The following is a 12,218-nucleotide window of genomic DNA, read 5'->3' as shown; positions in this document are numbered from 1 at the left end:
AAGTCAGCAGGAAAAGCAGCAACCGGGCGTAAAGGTGGAGAGCAAGCCCAGCTGTGAGCATGTGTGTCTGCTTACACCCTACGGCCCAACAGACACTAATCCAGACTGTCTTCCCCTTTCAACGTTTCTGTGCTTTCCTCTGCACCTCTGGTCACTGGGCAACTGAGGGTTGACTGAGCTGAAGATGATCACCTGCTCACCTTTCATTTCAAAAGGCTCAGACACACAGGGAAGCCAAACAGCGTGGAAGGTGCCTCTGCAAGCCGGACCGGAGTGGACGCCTCCGGACTAAAGAACTTATGAGGAAGAGAAGCTAAAGATGCAGCAGAATAGGTCCGCTGTTCTCATGCCCCGTAGGCGCCTGATGGGACAGGCAGGGGGAGGGATGCACGCAGACGTGCACGCACCGAACCCGGATCTGAGGAGTTCCGTGCACAAGCCCAGTTACCCACGCGAGTGAGTGTTACACCACCCACCAATCCAAATGCAAGCAGCACCAGGAGCCACTAAGCTCAGCTGCAAACTGGAGCCCAAAGGAGCCTCTGTGGGCGCACCAAGAACAGGAGCTCCTCAGTCCCTCCAACCCCACCAGCACCTACGGGTCCATTTCCCATCCGCGGCCACGCCCAACGCAGCCAGTGACATATTCACAAAATGCACATCCTCTGAGGTCTAACTCTGGATTCACTTATGGTTTTTAATTCTGTTTCAGTATGTCCTCTACACATGAATGAATGTTTGCTGACTTTTAAGATGTGGAAGAAACTCCAAACTACTTACATGGCTGACAAGCGCCTTCTGAGCCATGCCTCCTGCCTCCTTCCACAGGCCCAGCCCCCACCCCACCCCACCCCCTCGCCCGCAGTCTCCACGCTGCACGCACACTGGCCTCGCCTCCTCCCACTTCCCCGCACAGGCCGGGGTTTTCTTACCTTGGGGCTGGAGGACATGCCTTTCCCTCGCCCAGGAAGGTTCTCACCTGCTCCCCCAGCTGGTAAACTCCTACCCAGCCCTCTGGTCTCGGTTCAGATGGCCCCTTCTTGCACCCTGGCCCCCATCAAAATTGGTCTCTCGGGTTGGCTCTTTGTCTGTCCTGCTCTTTCTCTTCTGTTGGTGCCTCCAAGCTCATAAACAGCTACTTGACTTCTGAATCCTCCCCACGCCGAAGCCACATGGGGCCAGGACCAGTTGTAGTCACCACTGCATCACCTGCCATCAGCAGAGTATCTCAGACACAGTGATACTCAGTAACTATTCACTGGGTGGATGGATGGATGGACGGATGGGTGGGTGGATGAAAAATGTGACCTTTCAAGGGGCTAGGACCTCTTATACACAGCCATTCCGGGTACAATTAGACTCTTCCTAAATGCTTTTGGTAACTGAAGGGGCTACTGAGGACCCAGACCAGGGACGGCCGCTATGGTACATGTACCACGGTGCTAGCTCCCCCGACCTTACAGACAGCCCTGAGGGATCACAGCACTCCCTCCAATGCCCTTGGATGGAGCCCCAGAACCCGTCTCAGCGTCTCTCTCCAGTAAGCCGCCACCAATGGATCAGGCCTGGTACGTGTGATCCATTTGTTCATTCATTAACAAATACTGATTTAGTGCTTGCTCTGTACCAGGCCCTGTTCTAGGTGCTGCCGACAGGGTGAAACCCCCCTGCCCTCCTGGAGCTTCCAGTGTAGTGCCGATGGGGATAATAAAACAAAGATACAAATATGCTACTCAGTATCCAGCAGCGCTGAGTGTTAGAAAGAAAAAAACAAGAGAAGGAGGATGGAGAGAGACAGAGGTCCGCTTCACACAGGGCGGTCGGGGATGTCTGTCCGGGCAGAGACCCTGTTGAGGTGGGAGAGTGCGTCCTGCAGTATCTGAGGTCCCCAGGCAGAGGGAAGGGCAAGCAAAAGGCCCTGAGAGGGAAACAGGCTTGGTATTTTGGAGGATCGGTGTGCCTGGGGCGGAGTGCCGAAGTGGGCAGTGGTGGGAAGTTCCTTTCTGTGTCAGAGGTGACAGACACAGCATCCATTTAGAGGCCCTGCGGAGACACTGTCATTCCCAGCCCCTGTCCGACCAGTAGCCCTTTAACATCCACGGCTGGGATCACAGGACACCCTCGGGTTCCGGCCTGTCCCCACACGGGACAGCTCTGGTCCATGGTGGCACTCTGGCTGCGCACCCGTCCCCATTCCTGGGGCTCTGATCCACTGCAAGCTGGTAAACGCTCACCAACCACCTGGGTGTGGAGGGTCGAGCGGCTGATTTGCAACCTTCACTGATTTCCGTGGTGTAAATACGCCCAGCATGGCCAATTTCAATCATCAATGGCGCAAAGACCAGCCTGCCAAGTTTCTGAAAACTGTGAGCTCCAGGCGCCAGAAGCTGCCCGCCTCCTCCTCCTTCTCTCCCTCTCCCCTCCCGCAGGCGCCCCCCATCCACCCACGGAGGCAGCCCACTCCCACGTCTCCTACTGAGGAGCCCAGTTACCCAGCAGTCCTGGCTTACTGCTGTCATCCTGGCGTGATTATTAGCAGCTCTCTCACCCTCAGAAGGGCCCGACACTGGATGACAAATTCTATCCACTGCCCTCTGCTCTCAGCGCCACCTGCACAGGGTCCAGGGTCCAGGTCCCAGCCAGCCCGTCTGGCAGGAGCTGCCCCAGTTCAGCTGGACATGACTTGAGGCTTTCAAAAAGAAAAGCGCCACTTCTCTTTCAATTTTTTTCAATCAGGAGCCTAAAAACAAGTTAATTTTAAAAATTCAAGTTCATTTCCCATTACACGTTTTCCTATTTTGGGCATCCCTGTCTGTGAGCCCTGAGACAGGTCTGTCAGCTAACAGCCCGTGGCCTGCGGTCTTGCCAGGCCTGGGTGCGTGTCCGGAAGTTGGCCAGGAGCCAGCTCAGGTTCCGCAGGGAAACAACGGCATGGAGGCGGCACCGATTAATTTTTTTCTGAATTTTGAAGATGAGAAGCATTACGGAAAACAAAAAACTGTAAGTCAAAGTGTTCTGCGCTCTTTCCAGCCTATTTAAATGGCAATCAAAGAGCAGACACCAAAAAGCCCATATAAAGATATCAAGTATAAACCCGACCCTCTCGGCTGCATCGCCATTAAGAACAAATGCCTGGGGAGAGGCAGTGACAGCAACGGGAGGTCCCATCCACAACTGACCAGTGTGAAAAGCTACAGCTCTGGTTCACTCCAGCCTAGGATTATTGCAGAGCACATTCTACAGACCACCGGTTCCCCAAGATATGAACAGGCATTCGGCAGGAAAAGGGCTGAACGAAGTTGAACCATTTCCTTTACTGCAGGGTTTTTAGAACTTTTAATTGGTCAGATAAATTTTAATATTTAGTGTTTCTACAGTTTGTCAGACCATGGAAATTTTTTTAAACAAAAAGCTATCATTCTACAGTAGTACACTTTGAGACCATGCCACCTCCAGCCCAGGTAGAGATTCTTCACTAAAGTGAGAGGGTAGGAGCACGGCTTTGGAGTCAGACAAAATGAGTTTGAGTCCTCGATCTACCTCCTTGAAACTGTGTGACCTCAGATAAGTTTACTAAACTCTCTGAGCCTCAGTTTCCTCATCTATAAAATGGGGCTAAAGCTAGTACCTACTTCACACTGTTGTTGTGAGGATAAAAACAAATAATGCACGTAAGGTTCTTACCAAAGCACACAGCACATAGGAAGCATTAGCTATATTTAAAACTCAATTCATTTAATTATCTATTTATCAACTTATATCTATGGTTACAAGATTTTTCATTTTCAGATATTTTGTTCTGATTGATCACTGACTGATCATCGAGAGTGGTTTTATGAACCTTTCTCCTCAAAGTCAAAGGTAAAAATGATGAAATGTTTCAAGCTTTAAAACATGCTAACATCCTTATTTACAGATACCTCTTACCAAGGCAGAAGTTTTCACTTAAACCAACAGTCATCCTTAGAAACAGAACTATAAATGGAAAAACAGTTGTTGAACTGAATAAGCAGCTCTTCTTAGCCACAGTGAGTGTCCTTCCACAATCCGTGCTAAATTGAGCCTCGCCTAGACTCTCCAATCTCATCAAAGCCGGACGGAATGTGAGACATCCAAGGAGATGCAGAAGGACGCTTGTACAAAGACTCCTCTAAACACCCCCAAAACCCAGCATCAAGAAGTGAGCAAGCCTATTTCAAGCAATCTTAGAAGATGCAAAGTGGATTTTTGGGATGCAGAGCAAGCCAACAGGCCTATCGGGGAACCAGGTCTAGGACTGTCTACTTATTGCTCTCCTGCCCAGAGGAACACTGTAATAGTTTCCTACGGCTGCCGTAACAAACTGCCACAAACTGGGCGGCTTGAAGCAGTAGAAGTTTACGTTCTCACAGTCGTGAAAGCCACAAGTCGGAAATCAAGATTTCGGCAGGGCTGTGTTCCCTCCAAAGGCTCTAAGGGAAAAGGGCTCCTTGCCTCTTCCCGCCTTTGATGGCCCCAGGCATTCCTCGGCTCAGGACCGCATCGCCCCAGTCTCTGCCCCTGTCTTCACGTGGCCTTCTCCCCCGTGTCTGTGTGCCTCAAATCTCTTTCTCTTATAACGACACCTGTCACTGGAATCGAGTCCCCCCACTAAGTCCAGGATGAGCTCTTCTCGAGATCCTTAACTAATTATATCTGCAAAGACCCTTTTTCCAAATAAGATCAAATTCACAAATTCCAGGCTTAGGACTGTGACATGTCTTTTTTGGACACCACTACTCAACCCACTACAAAGAGGATTACAGGCCTTAAAAGTACAAGTTTTGGGCTCCCCTGGTGGCACAGTGGTTAAGAATCCACCTGCCAATGCAGGAGACATGGGTTCGAGCCCTGGTCCAAGACCCCACATGCCGCAGAGCAACTGAGCCCGTGCGCCACAACGACTGAGCCTGTGCTCTACAGCCCGCGAGCCACAACTACTGAGCCCACGTGCCACAACTACTGAAGCCCATGTGCCTAGAGCCCGTGCTCTGCAACAAGAGAAGCCACCGCAATGAGAAGCCCATGCACAGGAAAGAAGAGTAGCCCCTGCTCACTGCAACTAGAGAACGCCCGCGTGCAGCAATGAAGACCCAACACAGCCAAAATAAAATAAAATAAAATAAAATAAAATAAAGTACAAGCCTTGAGATGGCTAAGTTCACGTGTCAGCTTGACTGGGCCACAGGGGTGCCTAGACATTGGGTTGAACGTTCTTTTGGGTGTGTCTCTGAGGGTGTTTTCCGATGAGATTAACATCTGAATGGGTAGTCTGAATGAAAAAGACGGCCCTCTGCAATGTGGGTGGGCCTCGTTCAATCGGCTGAAGACCTGAACAGAATAAAAAGCCTGACCTTCCTGCAAGTAAGAGGGGACTCCTTCTGCCTGCTGACCTGGACACCAGCCTTTCCCTGCCTTCAGATTCAAACTGAAACATCGGCTCTTCTTGGGCACGAGCCTACTGGCATTTGGACTGGAACTTACACCGTCAGCTCCCCTGGGGCTCCACCTTTGCCAGCAGCAGACCACGGGGCCTCCCAGCCTGCATACTCTCCTGGGCCAATTCCTCATAATAAGTATATATATATATCTAAAATATATGTACATACACATATCCTGTTAGTTCTGTTTCTCTAGAGAAACCTTACTAATCCAAGCCTCACATCTGGATAACTGAGACGGAAGAGGTGCTCGGGTCCTGGCCTGGCTGAGTGGCCCCTGAAGCTGGGTGGGCACCAGAATCTGGGGGAGGGTCTTCCCGTGCAACTTTTGCAAAAGTCATGGTTACCAGATCAGAATGTCTAGAAAGCCAGTAATAGGTAACTGAGAACAACTTCCAATAATTTACAAAGCTTAATGGAATTAATGTTTTCCTCCTAAGGGGCCACTCGAGCTAACTAAAATGTCACGTTTCTCTGCTTTTTAACTGGAATTATATTAGTCCAACGTGGTTTTAACACTGATTTTTCTCACACTCATCAGAAAATGCTTAACGGCAGTTCTATATGTTTTCAGTTCATGGAAATGAGAAGATGAATTATTCCTTAATAAATGCAGTTTAGTAGATTAAAAAAATATTTCAAAACATAGATTCCACGGAGAGAATTAAAGCCTGAATGGCATTTCTGCTCTAAGCTTTATCCCTGAATTGAGTTAGCGCAGCAGAAATCTACCTACATAACTTGGTAGTACAACCTTTCCTGAATTACAGTTAAACATGACATCCTCAGTTTTTACCCAGAATCAGTTTAAGAAATGGCCATAGGAAGAACATTCCAGCACCTTATATAAAACTCATATTTACTGAAAGTATGTCCCTTATATTGTTCATGTCCTTTACATAAAATTATGCTTTAGCAACAGGAAAAAGTTCGCCTCCTTTCACCAAACAGATGCTTATTTCTGCAGATTATGTAAACCGTAGTCCTTTCTGCCTTGGCTACCAGGAAGCTCAGAATGTATTTGTCTCACTTGCATCCATCACCCTTACTTTTTTATTTCTATGATCATTATTTCCTCTGCACTTCCCACTTCCCCCCAAATTAATGATTCTTTTTAATTTGTCCGCTTTCAGAATGATCCATTTGTATTTATGCTTTTGGTCGTAATCCATCTCAAGTCCCGTTTGGGGAAACAGGCTGAGATGTGAATCACATAACCCAGATTCGTGGAGGGAGAGCAAGGAGTGGAGCTCAAGGTCTCCACTTGTCCCACCGGCTGTCTACCCTCTGAAACGGGCGCCTTCGAGCTCTCGCCTCTGCGCCGTGGGGCCTGAGCAGTCTTCCTGCTGGCTTTCCCCGTGACCGCACTGCAGACCTCGCACATGAAGCCATTATGTTTACCGATGCCCCAGGGACCCGCGCTCTAAGAAACAGGAGTCCTCCAGCATGCCGTCCAGGGGCCGCCTGTTCCTGCCTCTCCAGCGAGCCGTCCGGGCTGCTGGCTGCCTGGGCAGATTTAAGGAACTGGACCCAACACTGCAGACGCTGCTGGGACGGGAACTAGCACAGGGAGGAGCAGCCCCGATCCGGTGCCAGCTGCGCGCCCTACACGCATCACACGCGAATGACGATACCGAAAACAGTAATAATACAGGCTATGCCTCCGTGATCGGCCTCTGAGTACGTGGTCACTGCTCCGTACGACAGCCCTCCACGGCACTCACTACTCCTGTTTGGGAGATGAGGGGAGCTCTGAGCCTGCGTTCCTACAAAGGTACCACTGGCTGGAGCTGAACAGCATCTACATGCATGCGAAGAACTCGTAAGCTATAAAGTCCTTACAGGCTCCTGGGAACAGCAAACGTGACCCCTGTAATATCAATCATTCTATCAACAAAGCTACGAAAACTTCGACGGACTGGACGAAAGTGATTTTCACCCATCCCAGGCATGTCCCTTCTTCTGAAATTAGCGGACTCTGGCTGGATGAACACGCTTTCGTTAATATGACCAGAACGGACTCTGTTACCTCGTCCTCGTCAGTTCTCCCAGAGGCGGGGTGCTCGTTCACATATATAAAAAAGTCAGTGATAAATAAACATAGATATTGACCACCTTGGTAAAGAACAGAGGTGAGAAAGCATCCATTTCAAACCGTCCCAGGCTGCTCAGGGCCAAAGGCCAGGCCTTCCTGCCCCCTTCCTGTGCACGGATGCCGAGCGTCCCTCACAAAATACTGGCTCTTCTGTTGTTGTTTCTGGAAAACGAAGGCTTCCTTCCAAGACTCCCCCCCTCGGTTAATATCTGTGCTCAGGACTCCGTGTCCCTGGACGCATTACTATGGATTCGTCCAGGTTGGAGATCTTGATGTTGTGATTTCCTCCCCATCTTCCCGGTCTCTCCGGACCCTGCTGAGTTATGAGCCAAACCTCCATCGGCCTCCACCAGCCTGGAGGATGCTGAGTGACCCCACCCCATGCCTCAGCCTTCCTCCCCGCCCGCCCCTGCCGCCAGGACGTGGCTGTCTGCAAATGTGGTTTACTCTCATTGCAGTCACTTCCCAAGCCCATTAAAAAGAGGGGAAAACGCCACTGGACTCAGCGCTAGCCCTGCAGACTGCCCCATCTCGTCCTCACCACCATGCTCCTTTCTCACCCCAGGAACTGGGTTTAACCCACCCCTGGAATCGGCATCCCACCCGGCATACCAAGTTATATCCTCCTCTCGTGGTTACGACACCCCCTGGGAGGTCACCTACAAGCCGCTGCGTTCTGTGACTACAAAGGAGATCTGGGGCCCTGCGGCTGAGCCTGCAGAGGATGCCGGAAGGGTCCACCTGTGTGGAGTCCGGGGCCTAGACACTGTGGGGAAAGTTCCTTCTGTTACATCTGATGCTCGTCAGGGCCACCACCTGGCTTTGCTCTCCCAGACTCCCTGGACCGGCACTTTCCCAGACAGAATCTGTGCTGTGCTAATGGGCTGCTACTTGACACAGTATTTAATCCGCGCTGGGATGTCTGGGTGTGTGCCTTCTCCCCGTTGTGCCCTTGGCTGGAGACTCTGAGGGCTCTGATGGTTTCTGAGCCCTTCAGGGTCTCTCCACAGACCCCCCTTCCTCTGGGAGCTCCATCAGTGTTGGCTGCCCATTCTGTCACGAGGGAAGGCGACTAGGGAACTAGGAATTGAGAATACACATGGAAATGTTTGAGAACACAGACACGGTAATAAACTCCTGTGTTTCCACAGCACTAGTCAAGAACTGGATTCTTACAGCTACCTTCTAAGAAAAACAGGGCAGGTGTTATTATGCCCACATCACAGATGAGGAAACTGAGGCTCTGGAAGATGAGGTGACATCCCCAAATCACACAGCAAGTGAGTGCAGAACCAAGGCTAGAAGCCCGGTCTTCCGAGGACTCGACTGATGCAGTGTCTACCACCCTATGCCTCCAAAATAAAAAGGAAGGAGGGGAGGAAACAACCTAAGGGTCCATCAACAGGTGAATGCATAAAAAAGATTATATATATATACATACACACACACACATACATATAATGCAATATCATTCAGCCATGAGAAAGAAGGAAACCCTGACATTTGCAGCACCATGGCTGGACCTGGAGCACATTATGCCAGGTGAGTAAGTCAGGGAAAGAAAAGTACTGTATGATGTCACTTACACGTGGAATCTAAAAATCCAAACTTGTTAAAACAAGGAGAAAATGGTGGTTACCAGGGAATGGGGGTGGAGGGATAGGACAGATGCTATTTAAGGGTACAAACTTGCAACAGGTAGTAAATGAGCCCTAGAGATCTAATGCACAGCAGAGTGAATATACACAACAGTAGTGTATCGTAACCATCAAACATGCTAAGAGTCCGGAACTTAGTGATTCCAGCCACTAAAAAGAAAGGATAATTATGTAACATGACAGAGATGCTAGTTATCGCTACAGTGGCAATCATATTACAATCTATGAGTGTATCAAATTAACATGTTGTACACCTTAAATTTACACAAGGTTACACGTCAAATATATTTAAATTATAAAAAAAGAAATGCAAAAAAGAAAAAGAAGGAAGGCAACTCAAAGATGGCTGCGTCATAATACGCCCTTGTCCTAATCATCTCAACTGCAAATTCAAGTGCAGGTACTTCCTAAACGATGGATGGTAAGTTCCAATAGGCTTAGTGTATGGGGCAGATGTGTCACATAAGGAAAACTATGCTCCCATAGGCATGAGCTTGTGGAAGGACAAGCAGAGACCAGAAGGACCAGCACTACTTGGGGGCTGAGACCGTGAATAAGGAGAAGGAGGAGGTGATGGAGAGAGAGGTGTGGGCAGATGTTCAAAGAACAGAGAGGGAGGCTAGGAGACGGCATCAGGGCATCAGGAGAGAGATGGAAGGGAGAGGGAAGAAGGGACGGAAGAGCATGAGGGCAAGGAAGGATGGAAGACCAGCGAAGGAGAAGAAGGGACAAAGAGGGGAGAGAAGAAGGAGGCACACTTCTTCTAAGTCTCTATATTTCCCGCAAAAAGGACTGTCCTGGGGAGAGAAGCAATAGCAGAGGCATGAAAGTTTGCTCACCTTCTTTCCAAGGATCAGCCAGCATAGATAAAAACATAGGAAGCAAGTTACAAACCGAAGAGATTAAGAGAACGTTAGATATTCAGATGAGCCAGAGAAAGGAGAAGAAATATATATATATATAGTGAAGGCAGAAGGAAGACAGGAGAAAGAAAAGGGGAAGGTTGGTTAAGTGAGGACACCCCCAGAGGGAAGCAGACGTCTCCATCCACAGCTGACTGGGGTCACGTGGCCATCAAATGGGGAGACCAGCAGCAGAGGAGGGGCGCAGGTCCAGAGCCAAGATGGTGCCTGCACCTGAGGACAGCGGGGTTGGGAGTGAGGCGTCAAAAACCAGGAGACAGAGAACTGAGCAGTGCAACTGAAGGGGAGACGGTCACAGCGTGGTCCTCGTGAAACCAAGACACTCAGGCGTGTGGCCCCAAAACATGTACCTTTTACTGGCAAGATGTTTGTAGCTAATATTCATGCTCATGCTTGTTCACTGTTCAATAGTCATTTGCCCTCCTGCCATGGATGTGTTATCCACCTTAACAGATGTATAAGGACAGAACCCACAGACTTCATCCTTTTTGAATAAGGGAGGCATGATACAGCATCACACATGACGATATCTGATGAGTGATTTTTGATGGGAACAGTAGATCTGCTGTAGCAAAGATGGTGTACACATAGCCAATGATGCTAATCCAAATGTTTTGCTCTCTCTAACCATGCTACTGATAGTGGAGATGGTGATGAGAGAAGGCGGGTGGTAATAGTGCTTGTGTAGAAAGCAGCAAATATGTAGTTCTGTTAATGACGGGGATGGTGAACATTCATGGTAACGGCAGTGAGAATGATGAAGTTGTGATCTCTGCAAAGCTAGGTCACCACTTGTGAAGTAAAACTATTGATGGGTGTGTGGGTGTGTGGGTGTGTGTGTCAGAGACAGAGACAGATCACCTATAGATCATTTATGGTTAAACTAGAGTATCACCTGTCCCAGGGCCCTTTCTAGAGATGCCTCAAATAGTCAAAGTCAATAACCACCCCTTTCTCCTAAAATACCTAGTGAAAAAAGAAGAGTGAATCTGTGGACACATTGCTTTTATCTTTGCAGGTATCTGCTGGATTTTCTTATGCAAGGCAACTGTCACCCAGGAATTCCTTGGGGAATTTTTAAGTTATACATAGACTACAACGGCTGAAAAGGACCTCAAAAATCATCTGAACCGTGTGGCTGTCAACCCAGATGTGCATCAAAACCTCCTGGGGATTTTTTTTTTTTCGCAATACTGATGCCAAAGCCTCATTCCATACCAGCCAATTAAATCAAACTCCCAGGTGGGCTCCAGGCATGAACACTGTGAACACTTTCCCCAGGTGCCTTTGATCAACCCGAGTGAGAAAGAACCTTCTATTTTACAGAAACCCACCGTCACACCACACTTAGTGACAGAGTCACAAACAGAAGAGGGGTCTTCGTGGCAAGCCTGGCGCTATTCTCCCCGCAGGCTGCCTGCCCAGGTGGCAAGGCTTGCTAGTCTGCTCTCATTGCTACGCCCGCTCTACAGAAATGCCTGGCCATACTGGGAGGGAGGGAGAAGGGGGCTATCACAGAGAAATCAAGAAGCTGGACCAGGGCAACGTTCAGCTTCTCACGGAGCACGTCCTGGCGGTGCTCTGAGGCGACACCATCTCCCAAGCCCGGCCCCTCCCCGCCCATCTCTTCCTTGCCTCCTCCACATCACAAACTCAGCGTCCCCAGGGAGACACGTGTGATTCCAACTCCGCAGGACCCACGTCCCACCTGGCCCCGTTCCCGACGCTATGCACACACCCAGCCAGCCCTCAGGAGGCCCCAAACCCAGCAGAAACACGCTCGTACTTTCTTGGTGGGGACTCTGATCCTCAGGAATTCCGCCTCTCGGGCCAGCACTTGCCATGGGGCGTGGATCCGGACAAAGACGGAGCCCTGGCTTTTACTCTGTAAGGGACGAGGAAGAAGAAAGAGAAACACTTAGGAGACATAGCTTAAATTCCTGATTCCCCAACTCTCCCAAACAAGAAGCCCAGACCTGTTATTTCTTCAGTTTCTGGGTTTTGTTCTCTTTATACCTCACCCAGGGCCAGCCCCTTCCCACCCATACCCCATTCACTACTTCTGGTCTAGAAACGCTCTCAT

At 49.6% G+C, this 12,218-nt stretch overlaps 1 protein-coding gene across 1 annotated transcript in view; it reads right to left on the bottom strand.

The window, feature by feature from the left end:
- Positions 1–12,218, bottom strand: part of ANO2 (anoctamin 2) — a 347,746-nt gene that overhangs the window by 264,067 nt on the left and 71,461 nt on the right. Inside the window, exon 4 of the mRNA XM_057557057.1 lies at positions 11,922–12,020. Within this exon, the coding sequence (XP_057413040.1) occupies positions 11,922–12,020 (99 nt within the window). The remainder of the gene's footprint in view (positions 1–11,921; positions 12,021–12,218) is intronic.

This window comes from Balaenoptera acutorostrata, chromosome 11, assembly GCF_949987535.1.
Source record: "Balaenoptera acutorostrata chromosome 11, mBalAcu1.1, whole genome shotgun sequence".
Lineage (NCBI taxonomy): Eukaryota > Metazoa > Chordata > Mammalia > Artiodactyla > Balaenopteridae > Balaenoptera > Balaenoptera acutorostrata.
Note: the sequence above shows the minus strand (reverse complement) of the source record. Positions and strands in the feature narration are given on the sequence as shown.